Raw genomic sequence first — 20,056 nt, forward strand, 5'->3', positions numbered from 1 at the left:
TATCGTCAGCATATATATAGTGCTTTAAGTTTAATTTTTGTAATAGGTGACCTAAGGATGCGATGTAGATGTTGAACAATGTGGGTGATAGTAGGGAGCCTTGGGGGACTCCCGATGGGTTTTTCCATGGGTTGGAGTAATTTCCATTGCTGGTTACTCGGTAGGATCTGTTCATTAGGAATTCTTGGAACCATTTCTTTACCTTTCCCGAGATTCCCATTGCATCAAGGCACAGTAGCATGATTTTGTGATCTAGGTTGAACGCACTGCTGAGGTCTAATTGCAAGATCAGAGCGCTTTTGCCTTTGCTGAAAAGATCATAGAAGTGGTTTAGTATGGAAGCTATGACAGTTTTTGTGCTGTATCCTTTCCTGAAACCTGATTGGTGTTCACTGAGTATGTTAAATTTGTCTAGGTAATTTACTAGTTGTGGTTGACCAATCCTTCCTGTAACTTTGTGAAAAGGGGGATGCTTGCTATGGGTCTGTAATTGGATGTCAGTGCTGTTGAGTTTTTCTGATCTTTGGGGATAGGTGTAATCAGTATCAGAATCAGGTGAATTTTCTGGCTAAATATCTTTGTATTGTGAATTTCTCATTTTCCAATTCAAATGAACAAGTGAAAAAAAAAAAAGCTGAAGATGTACACTTCTCCTTCCGAATTCGCGAGGGTTAGGGGCAGAGCTGGCCCGTGAATATGTAAAATCGTAGCTAACTTTTAGGGCCGACTCTGACCCACCCCCGTCTCCCTCCTGGACCTCCCCAGACCTTACCTGGTGGTCTAGCGGTGACACGGGGCAGGAGTGATCTTCCTACGCTCCTACCCTGTGCAAAGCTGTCATCAAAAATGGCTGCCGTGAGTTCCTGTTGTAGTCTCATGAGACCACGGGAACTCACGGCAGCCATTTTTGATGATGGCGCAGCACGGGGCAGGAGCGTAGGAAGATCGCTCTGCCCCACGTCACCGCTAGACCACTAGGTAAGTTCTGGGGAGGTCCGGGACGCAGTGATGGATTAGATTAATCCTTTTAAAAATAGGAGGCAAGAAATCGTGAATAACCAAATTCGTGAATACTAAACCCACAGATTCGGAGGGAGAAGTGTATATTGATTTCTCACATTTGACTTTTTTTGACCTTTGTTACTGTACAGATTCAATGTTTTCAGATGTAAGGTTAAATTTGCTGAAAACAGTCTTTTTTTCTCTCTCAGGACATGGACACTCTGTGGGACACCTGAATATCTTGCCCCAGAAGTTATTCAGAGTAAAGGCTATGGAAGAGCAGTAGATTGGTGGGCATTAGGGATTCTAATATTTGAGATGCTTTCAGGGTAAGTACCTTTTCAGAAATATCAAGTTCTCCAAACCATTACATTTGTTATGTTCAACTTATATGTTGAGAGCAATGTTTGTTTCTCTAATTTTTGCCCACTTTCTAACCTTCCATTCGTTTCTAAGGTTCTAGAAAAAATTGTTTATTTACAACTTTCACAACACGCTGAATCCTCTTTCATGCTGCATCCATCACAATCTGGCTTCAGAAGATTTCATTCTACTGAAACAATCTTAGCATCTTTGCTTTTACTGCCTTTGATCAGGATAAGGCGGTACTATTAGTTTCTTTGGATCTCTCGGCAGCCTTTGATCTTGTTAACCATTCTCGTCTCATAAATTGGTTGGAGTATTTAAATAATTTCTCAGAGAGAGGACTTTCAAAGTTTCTTTTTTTTCTGTTTGCTCCTCAATTAGTAGTCTTCCTTGTGGTGTGCCTCAAGGTTTTATACTTTTGCCCTTAATGTTTAATATCTTTTTGAGTCCTTTGGCTTTGAGAATTCAGGAACATCAAATCAAATGTTTTTATGGAGACGACATATTACTGGTTTTCCTACAACCAATTGCTAATCCAGATTTAGCTGCTTTACAATCATGCAGCAGTATGATTAGTGATTGGCTAACTGAAAATAAATTGATTTTGAATCCACAGAAAACAGTTGGGATGTGGGTCACTAGTTCATCACAAACACCATCTTTGTCACCTCTTTTGGGTACTCAACCCAGAAAGCTTTCAAATCATTTAAAATATCTAGGTGTCTGTTTAGACTTCCTGGTGGGGTGTCCAGAAAAGGCATGCTGAGTCTTAGCAACAGTTGACTTGTAGAAATTAAAGCCATAAAACCAATGCCACCAGAAGAATCAGGCTCGGACAGATTCTCCATATACTTCATAATACCCATACTCTCGAGAGAACGTGAACTCTCAAGCCTTGAGCATGCGCACATGCTCAGGGCCCAGCACAGGAGGCAGATCTTCGGGCACCGGCAGGACATGCTGGTGCCGGTGCCGGTGTGGAGGCTACACTGAAGTAAGAAGAGGGTTCGGGTGGGTTGGGGGACCTCAGGTCGCGGCGGGGGAGTGCCCGATGGTGGCGGGGGGGGGGGCCGAATCGCAGGGGGGAGGGTGCCGATTTCACGGGGGGGGCCTTCGGGGGGAGCAATGCCGGTTCTCTTGGGGGGGGGAGCAGCGCTGCTGGCCTCAGGGGGGTGGAGGGTGGGAACCTATCAAAGCGAGTTTCCATTATTTCCTATGGGGAAACTCGCTTTGATAAACGAGCATTTTGGATTACGAGCATGCTCCTGGAACGGATTATGCTCGTAATCCAAGGTACCACTGTATGTTACTTCTAAATCAATATAAGCAAAAGCCCTACTTAGTAAAACATATATGGTAAACGCTTCAATTAAAAAGGCATTTCAAAACGCTGGTTACCTTAAATTCAGCTTGAATGTTCCAAAGGATGCTCCCACTGATTCTTTAATGGGAGAACTCCAACTACCAGCTGATTTTAAACTTCTGTGCATCAGCTCGTGAGAGACACAATGTCAGACATGTGATGACGTTCAATCTCTACAACTCTCCACTTAAAACCCACTCTTATTAAAAAACTAGATGCTGAACACTGAAAAGCTGAAAAACTAAAGCTGAAAGACAAAAAGCAAAAATACAGAAAAGTCAAATTACTGAAAAGAACCAGTCACAGGTGTAGAAAAAATCGGGCTCTGAAAGTACTTTTCATTCCATTAGACAGCACCACCTAGTGGCGATCTTAAGCAATGTCCTAGACTAAATTCCTACAAAAATGCTTGCCATTCAAGCTCACTGTTTAAACCAGCAGGAGCTAAAGTATGTAGTTTAAAGATCCAACTTTGTTCTTTGTTCCACAAGGTGTGTGCAAAGTTGCCACCCCGTGGTAGTTGGGGTACTTCCAATACTGAAAAAGAGAGGGACTCAAATGGATGTTGTAAATCTATCCAATGCTTGACTAAAGGAGCTGATAGGACTTGTGTTTTAATTCTGCTTAGATGTTCAGTGATTCGTGATCGAATAGTTCTCGTTGTGTGTCCCACATAAAGTTTTAGTCAGGGACATTTTATTATGTAAATTACTCCACTAGTGGTGCAGTCAGAAGAGTATTTTTGCTGTGATGCCCACTGAGGCAAACATAAAGCTTGTAAAGGAAAACTATACTTGCAAATTTTACATTTGTCACAGGTGACATGTCCTTGTATAGGCAATCTAGAGCCTTCATCGATGGATTTATATTTGCTCTCATTAAATGATTGTGCATATTACGCCCCTTGGAAAAAGTGAACCGGGGTAGCTCCTGAAACACAACATGATACTGTAACACATTCCAATGAGATCTTATGATGTGCTTAATCTTCTGATGAGTGCGGCTGGATTCTAAGCTGTTTGGTTTCCTGAAGCAGGAGCATGAAACGTGCGCATGTTGAAACCAAGAAACCAATTGATTTTTTAAAAATTTGTTTATACTGACTTGATATTAATTTGGCACAAATTGGCACTATTTATGCTTCAAAGTATGGAAGATACAGCAATGATTGGGTGGTGAGGTGGTATAAGGGGGGGTTTTGCCTTCTGTAAAAGCCCCTCAATATCTCTGAGCTGATCTTTACATATATATAGCATTGCCAAATCATTATTATTGCATATCAAAAGATAGACAAAGAGCAGAAAATAAAGGAGAGAAAAACAGCAAATGCATAAGAAGAAGTTAGAGCACAAACAGAAAGAAGTGCAACCAGAGATTGGGAAAAGATAATTAGAAAAATAAAATCACCATAAGCAAAATGATTTTATTTTAATTTAGTGATTGAAATATGTCAGTTTTGAGAATTTACATCTGCTGTCTATATTTTGCACTGTTCAGGAAGAAATGCATTTGTTCATATTTCTCTGGTGTACTGCATGCAGAATCTGGCATCTTAGGACTTTGCTGGTGGTCCTATATTTGCATAGGGTTTAACTGTGTTCTGCATTAGAGAATGACACGGGGAAAAAATCTATCCCCATCACTGCACCGTCCCCGGCCCACCATCCTCTGCACCGCCCCGTCACCGCCGTCCCCTTCACTGCCCCGTCACCGCCATCCCTTTCACCGCCCTGTCACCGCCACTGCCATCCCATTCACCGCCCCGTCCCCGCAGCATCCATATAAGCCTCAGTACTGCGAAACACCATGAAGACAGAAGAGAGTCCTGCCACTACTACTACTGCACTGAGAATCTGTTTCAGTGCCTCTGCCCTGTAGTAAAAACAGAACATAAAATAAATCAATTGACTTGTCCTCCCTTGCAATGACCCCCATGTTCACCTATAGCTCGAATCAGGTCAATTTTGCATACTAAAAATGCAGGAGGATCTGGAACGTGAGCGCAGGCAGGCAGTGATACAAAAACAGCAGACACCCGACCGATTGCAGTGTTCCGCCATCTCTCTCCCTCCATCTCACCTTAGATGTAGAATATGCCGGCTTTCTTTTTCGCCCAGCCGCACGTGCGGGTGCTCATTTGTTCAATATTCTCCTCTGACGCAACCAGAAACAGGAAGTTGTAAGAGAGGAGAAGATTGATCAACTCGAGCAGCCACGCAAGCGCGGCTTTTTGAACGCGTGCGGCTGGGCGAAAAAGAAAGCCGGCATACTCTACATCAGTGTTTTTCAACCTTTTTAGCTTCTCTATCACAACTCAGATTACATCTACTTCAATCTTCTTACGATGCCTCTGAGTTGTCTGCCAGGGCGGCTGCTTGTTCTGTAGCAATGCGCCCGCCGCCTTGCTTGGCTTCGTACCATTGACATGTATCCTAATCTTCAGGACCGCTTGGCTAATATTCCTTGTGCAGGCAATGACCTCTTCGATGAATTTATTGAGGCAACCACCAAGAAATTGTCTGAGCATGAAAAATCCTTTGCTTCTCTTGTCAGACCTAAGCCAAAGCCAGCTCCTGCCATGCCTGCATGCCCTCCTCCTATTTATCAGAGGCATTTTGCTCCAAGAGCGGCTCCTTACACTCGCCCTCCTCTTAAGAAACAGCAGAATCAGAAGCAACAGAAACCTCAACCTTCTGCTGCACCTAAGGCTACACAGCCTTTTTGACTGTTTAAAACAGAGCATAACCTCCACCGTTCTATCTCTGTCCTATCTTCCCCCTATTGGAGGTCGTCTCAATCATTTTTACTGATGAGAGATAATCACATCCGACCTCTAGGTGCTATCAATCATCAGGGAAGGATACTCTCTTCTTTTCACTCAGGTTCCACCAGAGCTTCCTCCAAGAGTATCCTTCCAGTCCATCCCAGACCGCCCTTCTTCTTCAGGAAGCTCAAGCTCTGCTTCGTCTCCATGCCATCAAACCTTTGAACATGCCTTTGGAACAGCAGAACAGGGGGTTTTACTCCCGTTACTTCTTTGTTCCGAAGAAGACGGGCGATATGCGGCCCATTCTGGATCTCAGAGCTCTCAACAAATTTTTAGTCAAAGAAATATTATGCATGTTATCCCTGGCAACCCTTTATCACCTCCTAGATCAGAACGACTGGTTATGCTCTCTGGATCTCAAGGAGGCTTATACTCATATTCCCATTCATCTGGCCTCCCACCAATATCTCAGATTTCGGGTGGGGAATCTGCATTATCAATACAGAGTGCTGCCCTTTAGCCTGGCTTCATCTCCCAGAGTGTTCAAGTGCCTGGTAGTGGTAGCCGCAGCTCTTAGAAACCATGGTCTTCAAGTATTTCCCTACCTGGACGACTGGCTCATCAAAGATTCAACATCTCAAGGGGTTATTGTAGTGACCCAACGGACTACGTGGTTCCTACAGAGTTTGGGATTCGAAATCAACTTTCCCATATCCCAGCTTCAACCCTCTCAGAATCTACAATTCATCGGAGCTGTTCTGGATACTATCCAATTCAGAGCATTCCTTCCGCATCAACGTCTGGAAGTCCTCCTTCATCTCCGTCATACAATGTCTTCCCGCTCCTTTATATCAGCGAGAGACATGATGGTACTCCTGGATCACATGGCCTCCACAGTACACGTGACTCCTTTTGCCAGACTTCATCTCAGAATTCCTCAGTGGACCCTGGCATCTCAGTGGACGCAGGTTTGCGACCCACTTTCTTGACACATTGCTGTCAGTCCTTCATTGAGATAGTCTCTCCGCTGGTGAATGCTCTCTTCCAATCTCTCTGGAGGCTTGCTGTTTCAAACGCCCTCTCATCAGAAGGTCCTCACAACAGATTCCTTGACCTACGCTTGGGGCGCTCATCTCGATGGTCTCCGTACTCAAGGCCACTGGACCAGTACGGATTGTCATTGTCACATCAATCTGTTGGAACAGAGTGATTTTCAAGGCTCTCAAAGCTTTTCAACATCTTCTTCAAGATCAGGTAGTCCTCATTCGGACGGACAACCAAGTCGCCATGTATTATGTCAACAAACAGGGAGGGACGGGATCTTCCTCCCTTTGTCAAGAAGCTCTGAAGGTTTGGGATTGGGCAATCCGCCACAACACCTTCCTCAAAGCTGTCTACATCCAAGGGGCGAAAAATTGCTTGGCGGACAACTTGTGTCGTCTTCTGCAACCTCACGAATGGACACTCCATTCCTAGCCTATTCATCACACTTTTTCACAGTGGGGAACACCTCAAATAGATCTCTTTGCAGCTCCCTACAACCACAAACTGCCTCAGTTCTGCTCCATGATCTATTCTTCTCATCGTCTCGAGGCAGATGCTTTTCTTCTGGAATGGACAAATCTCTTCCTGTATGCATTCCCTCTCATTCTCAAGACTATTGTCAAGTTAAAGAACGACCATGCTACCATAATTCTGATTGCTCCTCGGTGGCCGAGACAACCTTGGTACTCCCTTTTCCTTCAACTCAGCAGCAGGGAGCCATACCTTCTACCAGTTTTTCCATCTCTGCTTACACAGAGTCAGGGATCTCTGCTTCATCCCAGCCTGCAGTCTCTATACCTGACAGCTTGGTACCTCTCAACATAACTCCTCTTCAGTTTTCTCAATCTGTAAAAGTCATTTTAGAGACTTCTAGGAAACCTACTACTAGACAATGCTATCACCAAAAATGGACTAGATTTTCTACGTGGTGTTTTTCTCACGATAAGGAGCCTCAACATTCCTCCTTGTCTTCTGTTTTAAACTACATTTTGCACTTATCCACCTCTGGCCTCAAGTCTACATCGATCCGAGTCCATCTCAGTGCAATTGCTGCTTTCCATCAGCCTATTGAAGGAAAACCCCTTTCTGCTCATCCGGTGGTTTCCAGATTCATAAAAGGACTTTTCAATGCCAAACCTCCTCTCAAACTACCTCCAGTGGTTTGGGACCTCAATGTTGTTCTTGCTCAATTGATGAGGCTTCCATATGAACCAATGTCTATGGCTCATCTGAAGTATCTCACTTGGATAGTGGTGTTTTTCATTGCCCTCACTTCTGTTCGAAGAGTCAGTGAGCTGCAAGCTTTAGTTGCTGATTCACCTTTCACTGTGTTCTATCATAAGTTGGTTCTACGTACTCATTCTAAATTCCTACCTAAAGTGATTTTGGAATTTCATCTCAACCAATCCATTGTTCTTCCAGTGTTCTTTCCAAAGCCTCATTCTCATCCTGGAGAATCAGCTCTTCATACTCTGGACTGTAAACGTGCTTTGGCCTTCTATTTGGAATGTACCAAACCACACAGAACTGCTCCTCAACTTTTTGTCGATCCAAACAAGTTGGGACATCCTATCTCTAAGTGTACCATCTCCAACTGGATGGCTGCTTGTATCTCCTGCTATGCTCAGGCTGGATTACCCCTACAGAGTAAAGTCACAGCCCATAAGGTCAGAGCAATGGCAAACTTAGAAACATAGAAACATAGAAATAGACGGCAGATAAGGGCCACGGCCCATCTAGTCTGCCCACCTTAATGACCCACCCTTACCTTTCTCTGTGAAGAGAACCCACGTGACGATCCCATTTTGTCTTAAAATCGGGCACGCTGCTGGCCTCAATCACCTGAAGTGGAAGACCATTCCAGCGATATACCACTCTCTCAGTGAAGAAGTACTTTCTGGTGTCACCGTGCAGCTTCCCTCCCCTGATTTTCCACGGATGCCCTCTTGTAGCTGTGGGACCTTTGAAAAAGAAGATATCTTCTTCCACCTTGATGCGGCCCGTGAGATATTTGAACGTCTCGATCATGTCTCCCCTCTCTCTGCGTTCCTCGAGTGAGTATAGCCGCAACTTATCCAGCCGTTCCTCGTACGGGAGGTCCTTGAGTCCTGAGACCATCCGGGTGACCATTCGCTGGACCGACTCCAGTCTCGGCACATCTTTGCGGTAATGAGGCCTCCAGAATTGTACACAGTATTCCAGATGGGGTCTCACCATGGATCTATATAATGGCATAATGACTTCAGGCTTATGATTGACAAAACCTCTACGTATACACCCTATGATTTGTCTAGCCTTAGATGAAGCCTGCTCCACTTGATTGGCAGTCTTCATGTCTTCACTGATGATCACCCCTAAGTCCCGTTCTGCTACAGTCCTTGCTAGGATCTCGCCATTAAGGGTGTAACTTTTGCATGGATTTTGGCTGCCAAGGTGCATGACCTTGCATTTTTTGGCATTGAAACCTAGTTGCCAGATCCTAGACCAGCGCTCCAATAGGAGTAGGTCGTGCGTCATATTGTCGGATATTGTGTTTTTGACCGTTGCACTCCTTTCTACTACATTGCATAGTATGGCGTCATCTGCGAATAACGTTATTTTACCTCGAAGCCCTTCTGCTAAGTCTCTTATAAAGATATTGAACAGGATCGGGCCCAAGACCGAGCCCTGCGGCACTCCACTGATCACCTCTGTCATTTCAGAGGGGGTGCCATTCACCACCACCCGCTGAAGCCTGCCTCCAAGCCAGTTCTCAACCCATTTTGTCAAAGTGTCACCCAATCCTATAGAACTCATTTTGTTCAACAGCCTGTGGTGTGGTACGCTATCGAAAGCTTTGCTGAAGTCTAAGTATACGATGTCCAGGGGCGCCCCAACATCCAGCTTTCTCTTCACCCAGTCAAAGAAGCTGATCAGGTTGGATTGGCAGGATCTCCCCATAGTAAATCCATGTTGACGGGGATCCCGTAGATTTTCCTCGTTCAGGATCGTATCCAATTGTCGTTTGATTAGAGTTTCCATCAGCTTGCTCACTATTGATGTGAGACTCACCGGTCTATAGTTTACAGCCTCCATTCTGCAACCTTTTTTGTGGAGTGGAATGACATTAGCCGTTTTCCAGTCCAACGGGACTATACCCGTACTAAGGGAGAGATTGAAGAGCGTGGATAGTGGTTCCGCCAAGACATCACTTAACTCCCTGAGCACCCTGGGGTGTAGGTTGTCTGGCCCCATCGCTTTGTTAACCTTGAGTTTAGACAGCTCACAGTAGACACTGCCTGGCGTAAACTCGAAGCTATTAAACGGGTCTACTGAACAATCCCTTGTCTGTAGCAGAGGGCCAGATCCCGGCTCCTCACGGGTGAAGACCGAGCAGAAGTATTCGTTTAAAAGTTTAGCCTTTTCCGAGTCCGCTTCTACATAGTTCCCGTCTGTTTTCCTAAGGCGTACTATCCCGCCTGTGTTTCTGTTTCTGTCGCTAATATACCTGAAAAAGGATTTATCGCCCTTCTTGATGTTCTTCGCTAACGTCTCCTCGTTTCGGAATTTGGCCTCTCTAACTGCTGTTTTGACGGCTCTTGCCTTGGCCAGGTAGTCTTCTCTCCAGTCCTGATTCCCTGATTGTTTGTAAGAAATGAACGCTCTTTTCTTTTCTTTTATGAGGCCCGAGATCTCCGCAGAGAACCACTGTGGCCTATTGTTCCTTCGCCGTTTACTTACTGATTTTATATATCGGTTGGTTGCCTCCTGTATGGTATCTTTCAGAGCTGACCACATTTCTTCTACTTTATCTGTTACTGCTTGGTTTTGTAGCGCTTGATGGATGAATTCCCCCATGCCCTCGAAGTTGGCGTCCTTGAAGCTTAGGACCTTGGTCAATGTGTTAGATTTGGCGAACCCCTTTTTGAGATTGAACCATACCATATTGTGGTCACTGGAGGCCAACGCTTCGCCCACTGAGACCTCTGTGACACTTTCGCCATTGGTAAGTAACAGGTCCAGTATTGCCTGCTTCCTTGTTGGCTCCAGTACCAGTTGTTTCAGTCCTGCTCCCTTTATAGAGTTCAATAGCCTCCTGCTGCTGCTGGATGCAGAGGAAAGTGTGTTCCAATCCACACCAGGCATATTGAAGTCACCTAACAGTACTGTATCCCCACGCAAGGTGATATTCTCTATGTCTCCGATCAATTCCATATCCAGGTCCTCCTTTTGACTTGGGGGTCTGTATATTACGCCAAGATACAGGCATTTGTCTTTCCCCCTGGCCAAATTTACCCAAAGGGATTCCCCTGTGTACCTGACATCTGCAATTCTGGTGACTTTAATGTCATCTTTAGTATATAGTGCTACACCTCCTCCCATTTTGCCCTCCCTGTCACAGCGAAGTAAATTGTAACCTGGTATGACCATGTCCCACCCGTGGGAGTCCGTGAGCCAGGTCTCAGATATCGCCACCACATCCAGGTCAGCGTTCCTCATTTCAGTCTCTAATTCTAGGATCTTGTTGCCCAAACTGTGGGCGTTGACGTACATGGCTTTCCATGTCGCATGTTCGCTTTTAGTGCTAGTTTTAATGTGAGTATCTACCCCAGACACAAAAATGTGTGTACCCTTTGGGGGAATTCCCTCTTGAGCTATTTGGACTCTTTTGGTACAATTTGCAAGGTGTGTACCCTCCCTAGACCCCAAATCACAACATGTACCCACCGCAGACTCTGAAATGTGTGTACTCGCCCCAGTCCCGGACCCAGAATTTTGGTGTCCACTTACCCCAGTCTCCAAAAAGTGTTGGCAGCCTAGCTTGCCAGGTGGGTTGATTGAGCCTGTACCCTCCCCCAACTTACCTAGTTTAAAGCCCTGTGAAGTAGGCGGGCAAGTCGGTGTCCAAGGACGTTCTTCCCTCTTCTGGTCAGGTGTAGCCCGTCTGATCCTTGTAGCGTCTCTCCATGGTGCAGAAACCCGAAGTTCATCTCCTTGCACCATCCTCGCAGCCAGTCATTAGCCCTCTGGATGCGCTCATCTCTGGCTCTATCTTTGCCCCTCACTGGGAGGATTGAGGAGAAGACCACCTGCGCTTCCATCCTCCTCAGCTTCTTACCCAGGGCTCTAAAGTCTTCTTGTACGCTCTCCTGGGTGTTCTTGGCAGTGTCATTAGTTCCAACGTGGATGAGAAGCATAGGGAAATGGTACTGGGGCTTGATGAGTCTGTCCAGGCAAGCGGTAACATCCCGAATCTTGGCCCCCGGCAAACAGCAAACCTCTCTGGATTGTAAGTCTGATCTGCAGATTGGTCCCTCGGTGCCCCTCAGTAGCGAATCCCGATCACCACTACTCTGCGCTTCTTAGGGGTGGGCCGACCTGTTGTCTCCGGAACTGGGGCCTTCTGCTGAACAACACCCTGTACCTCGTTGTCAGATACTTCCTGTAGTAGCTGGAATCTGTTCTTCAAAGTGATTTGCGGGGTCGATGTAGAACAGCCCTGTATGTGAGAGAAAGAAACAGAAGATGAGGAAGGTTTTCTGTGTTTTCCTGTGGAGGAAGTTATGAGCTGCCAGGAGTCAGCGTCTTCAGTCTCCTCCTGTATTCCGGTGGTTGGTCTCAAGGTAGCTTTCCTCAGATCTACACCTATTGAGGAAATTTGCAAGGCTGCTACTTGGTCCTCGGTTCATACTTTACTTCTCACTATTGTCTGGATACTTTCTCCAGACGGGATGAACAGTTTGGCCAAACAGTATTACAAAATTTATTCTCCTAAATTGCCAGCGCTTCCATCATCCCATTCTGGTTAGCTTGGAGGTCACTCATATGTGAGAATAGGCTGCCTGCTTGTTCTGGGATAAAGCACAGTTACTTACCGTAACAGGTGTTATCCAGGGACAGCAGGCAGCTATTCTTACAACCCACCCACCTCCCCTGGTTGGCTTCTCTGCTAGCTATCTGAACTGAGGAGATGCGCCCTGTGCTGGGCAGGAAGGCACTCCCACATGCGCGGTGCGGCTGACTCAAAACTTCTAGTTTCTACAAGCAAGTCTGCTTGCGAGGCTTCCGCATCGGGGCTCTGTCGATGACGTCACCCATATGTGAGAATAGCTGCCTGCTGTCCCTGGATAACATCTGTTACGGTAAGTAACTGTGCTCTATGCTCTCAGAGCTTTTCAGCATCTAGAAGACATGACCTTTTAGTCTGCACGGACAATCATGTCTCCATGTACTATGTAAACAAGCAAGGAGGGACATGTTCTCTCCTTTTCTGTCAGGAGGCTCAGAAGATCTGGTTTTGGGTGATTGCTTACAGCATCTTTCTCAAAGCAATCTATATTCAGGGGGAACAGAATTTCTTAGCAGACAAACTCAGCAGAATTCTTCAACCTCACAAATGGATGCTCAGTTCTGCCGCTCTCCATCCTATTTTCTCTTAATGGGAGACTCCTCAAATGGATTTGTTTGCATCTCCACACAACCACAAATTGCCCCAGTTCTGTTCCAGACTCTACTTACCTCATCGCCTTGAGGTGGACGCATTTCTCTTGGATTGGACGCACAAGTTTCAGCTATGTGCAGCATGTAAATCGTTGCCTGCTGTGCATCCCTCTAACAAGCCGCTGAAGGCAGAATGAACAAGGAGGTAACTGGGAACCCCCCGCTGACTAGGAAGGCTTTCGTCTGACATCAACTCTAACATTTGAGGGAGAGAGGAGCAGGGAACCCTGGCAGTGGGTGTGGCGGGAAGCAAGGAGTGATAGACTTCAATGTATGGGCAGGGCGGAATGGGATCTCCGGCAGCGGCTTCAGCGGGTAGGGCGTGCTGCAAAGAGGGATCCCCAGGTGGGGGGTGGGGGGCAGGGAATATCCTCTGTGGCGGCTGGGCTGCGTACCCCCAACAAGCTTCCCATGCATACCCCTAATGATACGTGTACTGCATGTTGGGAAACACTGATCTAGAACCCCAGAGCATAAGTTACATTCAATTGTCTTAGCTTTGTTATAAGATGCTAAGGAGCTAAAGGCAATACCAGCCTACTATAAGGAGATCAGTCAACTCTGAGCTTTATTTTTCCATAGACTCCATCTGTTGGCAGGGGGGCATAACTCATCTGAGCTAGTCTGGTAGGACTTGGGGAAAGAAGTCCACCATCCCAGGGAAGGAGGGGGAAAATGAGATCTGTAGTAAAACTAGGGACATCATCCGTGCCTTAAGTGGGAGTGTTTATAAAGCTGTTTCTTTTTTATGTGGTAAAACACAAATGAAATTGCCTTTGTTTACAAATAACTAGGTTTGTTAAACAAAGTTTTGCAGGAAATATTAATTTTAAACAATACATTCCATTAAAGTGAACCTTCAGTCAGAAAAGGATTGAAGTCTGTGTGGAAGTTGGGTATGTTTTATTTTACTTTTTTGAAAAATACAAGGGTACTACTAAGTTGTAAATTTAAAACATATCAGAACATCTCTTCACTCAACATGTAATTAAACTCTGGAATTCCTTGCCAGAGAATGTGGTAAAAAACAAACAAATTAACTAATAAACAGACTGGAAATATTGAAGATTTTAGAACTAGAAAGACTTTAGTTGTACTCTCAGATATCCGCCAGGTTGATCATCAAAGATCTCAACAACCTTATATAGCGGGATCGAATATCAATCATTGAGTACTTTTTCTAAATGTCACAGTGTACTAAGTGTATAAATAAGCTAATAAATAAAGCACTTATCTTAGTGAAGCATTAAGTAAGACCACTGTGCCCTGAGGCTTTGAAAAAAGCCGCTATTCCCTACGGGGACCCGTTTCGCCTTAACTAGGCTTCATCAGGGGTCAACGTTCTGAAAAGATAATAAATCAAGAAAAAACTAGTTAAAATCTTTTAAGATGAAGGAAAGAAATACACTAAATATAAACTAACAGGATAAAACTTTCAGACTTACTTATGTATCGACTCGGGTTCACGAGACAAAATGGCGTTAAAGCTCTGTGAACGCCGACGCATGCGCTGTATTTATATGGATACCTAGTGTCAATATTAGCGCATGCGTATTCTCTATCACCTTCTAAGTATGTGCTAGATGTTATCACATATATGTCACTAATTAAACGTTTATTAAAATTACTGTTCAATAGAATACCTTCCAGTCTATTGTACTATTCAAACCTTTAGGACTCATAGTCTGGAGTCTATAGATCCATCTTATCTCCCTTTGTGCAAGACGTTTTTTTCTATCTCCCCCTCTATGATGATCTTCTTCTTTATCTATACAACAACATTTTAGATCTTCGAACTTGTGTTTAGCTGTGTTACAATGTTCTACCAAAGGGGCAGATCTTTTATTCAGTTTGATGTTAGATTTATGTTCTATCAATCTGGTTCTAAAACTTCTGGTCGTCATGCCTATGTATATTTTATGACATGGACACATTATCATGTAAATCACGAAGTTCGAAGAGCAGGTTAAAAATTTTTTAATATGGTAGATTTTACCGTCTTGTGTATTAATAAAAGAATTTTGGGAGACTGTTATCGCACAGATGCTACAGTGACCGCATCTATGAAAACCGTTGGGTAACAGTCCATAAGAATTTTCTTTATCTGTAATGTCCCTCATTGGAGTAAATATTTCTTTCAAGTTACGTTCTCTGGAATATGCTATTCTTAATTCAGTGTTTTCAAAACAACTAAGTGACTGAACGATCTTCCAATTGTTTCTGAATATCTGGGCCAGTTCGCTACCTTTATTAAAGTACTTCAAAACGCAAGTCATAATTTCTTCTTTGGACTGCTCGGTACTGTGATCTTCCTGTACATCTTGGTGTACATGTTGTTCTTCATGTATTAACCACTCTCTATGTGTGTATCTAGCTCTCTTCTGAGAATATTTCAAAACTTGTTTAGGATAACCTCTCGTTTTCAACTTTCGTAAAAAATCTTTAGAATGTTTAGAATAATCAGTCTCTTTTGTGCAATTTCTTTTTATCCTAAGAAGCTGTGAGAAAGGTAAGTTCTTCTTCAAACCATAGGGATGACAGCTACTGAAATCTAAAAAGGTGTTTTTATCAGTGGGCTTCACATACAAATCAAATTCAAAACTATTAGATGTTTGTATTATGATCAAATCTAAATACTCAATCTGTTTGGTAGAATATTTCATCGTGAACTGGATATTCTCATCACAGTTGTTAAGCCACTGTATAAACTGATTTAAGCTGTCAACTGAACCTTTCCACAGTAACAAAATATCGTCTATGTATCTAAACCATTTTGAGATATTATTATCAAAAGGAGAATGCTGTATCCAAATTCTCTCAAATTCACACATGTATAGGTTAGCGATCGACGGAGCGAAAACTGCTCCCATAGCCACTCCCGATTTTTGTAAATAGAATGTCTTATTGTAATGAAAAAAGTTTTCTTTCATAGCAATTTGTGCCAGGTTTAGAATGAAGTTAGTAGGAATTGTATGGGGTCTAGTTCTTCTCTCCAAGACCTCCTTCACGACTTCAAGGGCTTCAAATTGAGGGATGGAAGTGTATAATGAGACCACATCCAGTGTGACCAAAATATAAGGAAAACTTTCAATATCAATTTGTTCTAACTTTATCATAATGTCTCTAGAATCTTTGATATATGAAGGTATTTTGATGACTTCTGGTTTAAGAAATTCATCTACAAAAGTAGAAAGCGGCTCTAACAGAGAACCCTTTGAGGACATTATAGGACGCCCTGGGGGATTTTCCACGTTCTTATGAATTTTTGGTACTGTATAAAAAGTTGGTGTCAAAGGGTTTAAGGGATTCAAATATTTGTAATCTTTTTGAGTGATGAACCCCTGTAGTAATCCAAGGTTAGTGACTTGTTGTATCTTCCTTTGTAATTTCCTAGTTGGATTGAAAATTAAAGGTTCATAAACTTTAGAATCTTGTAGTTGTTTCTTAATTTCTTCATGATATTGATGACTATCTTGGACTACTACTGCTCCTCCTTTGTCCGCCTTAGATATAATAATGGTACGGTCTTTGGAAAGTATATCCAACACTTTCCTTTCTTCTTTATTTAAATTATTATAACTAAATGTATGTTGATTAGTCTCTTTCCAATCATTAACATCTTTGATAATACATTGTTTGAAAGAGTGTAAAATTGGGTCCAAAGGGGTGGGAGGACACCATACACTTTTTGGAGATATAATAGTACGATCTACTGTCGATGTTACTTCTTGAAAAAACACTTTGAGATGTAATTTTCTTATTAATTTTTCAAGATCTATATTAAATTGTACTTCATTAAATACTGTAGACGGTATGAAAGATAATCCCCTTGAAAGAACATTTACCTCTATGGCAGATAATGGACGCTTAGAGATGTTTACTACCACTGATTCCGTGTGGTTTGAGACCGGGTGTTGGGTCTTGCTCGTTGTGAACCTCTTCTTCTGGTCCTGCCTCTTATTTTCATACTTTGGCCTCTGCCTAAAAAACGGGAATTGTCTCCACTAGAAGAGGAAGAGAAAGATGATATATCCGAACTTGCTCCTCCAGATTTTGCATTCACATCTTGATCTGTGCTAGTCATCCATGGATACACTTTTTGATGGAAGTAATCATTTTCGTCACGTTTAAATTTTCGTAATTTTCCTTTTTTCAGGTTTTCTCTGAAAACTTCCATTTCTTCATTAAGTTTTTTGTAATTGCTCTCAAAATCTTGTTCTATATTAGTTGATTTAAGAGTAACTAAATCTTTATCTAATTCGCTTTTAAGATTGTTGATCTCCTTTGAGCTGTTCTCTATAATGAGTAGCATCAAATCTAAAGCGCATTTGTTTAGGATCTTATTCCAAGTATCCAAGAATGATAAATCTGATTTAAAGATTTGAGGAGCCTTGAGGATTCTTAGTCCCCTTGGGATACGTTCTTTTTTGCAATATTCAATCAGCATATCACTGTTAACCTCCATGCTGATGATGTTTTTATAAAGTTTATTAACGTCGAGCCAAGCTGGAGATTGTGTATCTATAGAAGTAGGTAAGTCGAATTGTGTAGGCACATCTATAAGTTTACCTACTCTTTCTGAAGTGAAACTAAAAACTGATTTCCAACCTTCTGTAGCCATTGTTGACAAAGTATATAACTAAACTAACTCAATGTTCCAAGTCTAGGAAAAACAAATTAACTAATAAACAGACTGGAAATATTGAAGATTTTAGAACTAGAAAGACTTTAGTTGTACTCTCAGATATCCGCCAGGTTGATCATCAAAGATCTCAACAACCTTATATAGCGGGATCGAATATCAATCATTGAGTACTTTTTCTAAATGTCACAGTGTACTAAGTGTATAAATAAGCTAATAAATAAAGCACTTATCTTAGTGAAGCATTAAGTAAGACCACTGTGCCCTGAGGCTTTGAAAAAAGCCGCTATTCCCTACGGGGACCCGTTTCGCCTTAACTAGGCTTCATCAGGGGTCAACGTTCTGAAAAGATAATAAATCAAGAAAAAACTAGTTAAAATCTTTTAAGATGAAGGAAAGAAATACACTAAATATAAACTAACAGGATAAAACTTTCAGACTTACTTATGTATCGACTCGGGTTCACGAGACAAAATGGCGTTAAAGCTCTGTGAACGCCGACGCATGCGCTGTATTTATATGGATACCTAGTGTCAATATTAGCGCATGCGTATTCTCTATCACCTTCAGAAGAAGAGGTTCACAACGAGCAAGACCCAACACCCGGTCTCAAACCACACGGAATCAGTGGTAGTAAACATCTCTAAGCGTCCATTATCTGCCATAGAGGTAAATGTTCTTTCAAGGGGATTATCTTTCATACCGTCTACAGTATTTAATGAAGTACAATTTAATATAGATCTTGAAAAATTAATAAGAAAATTACATCTCAAAGTGTTTTTTCAAGAAGTAACATCGACAGTAGATCGTACTATTATATCTCCAAAAAGTGTATGGTGTCCTCCCACCCCTTTGGACCCAATTTTACACTCTTTCAAACAATGTATTATCAAAGATGTTAATGATTGGAAAGAGACTAATCAACATACATTTAGTTATAATAATTTAAATAAAGAAGAAAGGAAAGTGTTGGATATACTTTCCAAAGACCGTACCATTATTATATCTAAGGCGGACAAAGGAGGAGCAGTAGTAGTCCAAGATAGTCATCAATATCATGAAGAAATTAAGAAACAACTACAAGATTCTAAAGTTTATGAACCTTTAATTTTCAATCCAACTAGGAAATTACAAAGGAAGATACAACAAGTCACTAACCTTGGATTACTACAGGGGTTCATCACTCAAAAAGATTACAAATATTTGAATCCCTTAAACCCTTTGACACCAACTTTTTATACAGTACCAAAAATTCATAAGAACGTGGAAAATCCCCCAGGGCGTCCTATAATGTCCTCAAAGGGTTCTCTGTTAGAGCCGCTTTCTACTTTTGTAGATGAATTTCTTAAACCAGAAGTCATCAAAATACCTTCATATATCAAAGATTCTAGAGACATTATGATAAAGTTAGAACAAATTGATATTGAAAGTTTTCCTTATATTTTGGTCACACTGGATGTGGTCTCATTATACACTTCCATCCCTCAATTTGAAGCCCTTGAAGTCGTGAAGGAGGTCTTGGAGAGAAGAACTAGACCCCATACAATTCCTACTAACTTCATTCTAAACCTGGCACAAATTGCTATGAAAGAAAACTTTTTTCATTACAATAAGACATTCTATTTACAAAAATCGGGAGTGGCTATGGGAGCAGTTTTCGCTCCGTCGATCGCTAACCTATACATGTGTGAATTTGAGAGAATTTGGATACAGCATTCTCCTTTTGATAATAATATCTCAAAATGGTTTAGATACATAGACGATATTTTGTTACTGTGGAAAGGTTCAGTTGACAGCTTAAATCAGTTTATACAGTGGCTTAACAACTGTGATGAGAATATCCAGTTCACGATGAAATATTCTACCAAACAGATTGAGTATTTAGATTTGATCATAATACAAACATCTAATAGTTTTGAATTTGATTTGTATGTGAAGCCCACTGATAAAAACACCTTTTTAGATTTCAGTAGCTGTCATCCCTATGGTTTGAAGAAGAACTTACCTTTCTCACAGCTTCTTAGGATAAAAAGAAATTGCACAAAAGAGACTGATTATTCTAAACATTCTAAAGATTTTTTACGAAAGTTGAAAACGAGAGGTTATCCTAAACAAGTTTTGAAATATTCTCAGAAGAGAGCTAGATACACACATAGAGAGTGGTTAATACATGAAGAACAACATGTACACCAAGATGTACAGGAAGATCACAGTACCGAGCAGTCCAAAGAAGAAATTATGACTTGCGTTTTGAAGTACTTTAATAAAGGTAGCGAACTGGCCCAGATATTCAGAAACAATTGGAAGATCGTTCAGTCACTTAGTTGTTTTGAAAACACTGAATTAAGAATAGCATATTCCAGAGAACGTAACTTGAAAGAAATATTTACTC

General features: G+C 42.3%; 1 protein-coding gene across 2 annotated transcripts in view; it reads left to right on the forward strand.

The window, feature by feature from the left end:
* PRKX (protein kinase X-linked) overlaps nt 1-20,056 on the forward strand; it is a 123,652-nt gene that overhangs the window by 60,612 nt on the left and 42,984 nt on the right. For both annotated transcript variants that reach the window (XM_033949566.1, XM_033949565.1), the window contains exon 4: nt 1,212-1,331. In XM_033949566.1, coding sequence (XP_033805457.1) covers nt 1,212-1,331 — 120 coding nt within the window. The remainder of the gene's footprint in view (nt 1-1,211; nt 1,332-20,056) is intronic.

The sequence above is a fragment of the Geotrypetes seraphini genome, chromosome 6 (assembly GCF_902459505.1).
Source record: "Geotrypetes seraphini chromosome 6, aGeoSer1.1, whole genome shotgun sequence".
NCBI classification, from domain to species: domain Eukaryota; kingdom Metazoa; phylum Chordata; class Amphibia; order Gymnophiona; family Dermophiidae; genus Geotrypetes; species Geotrypetes seraphini.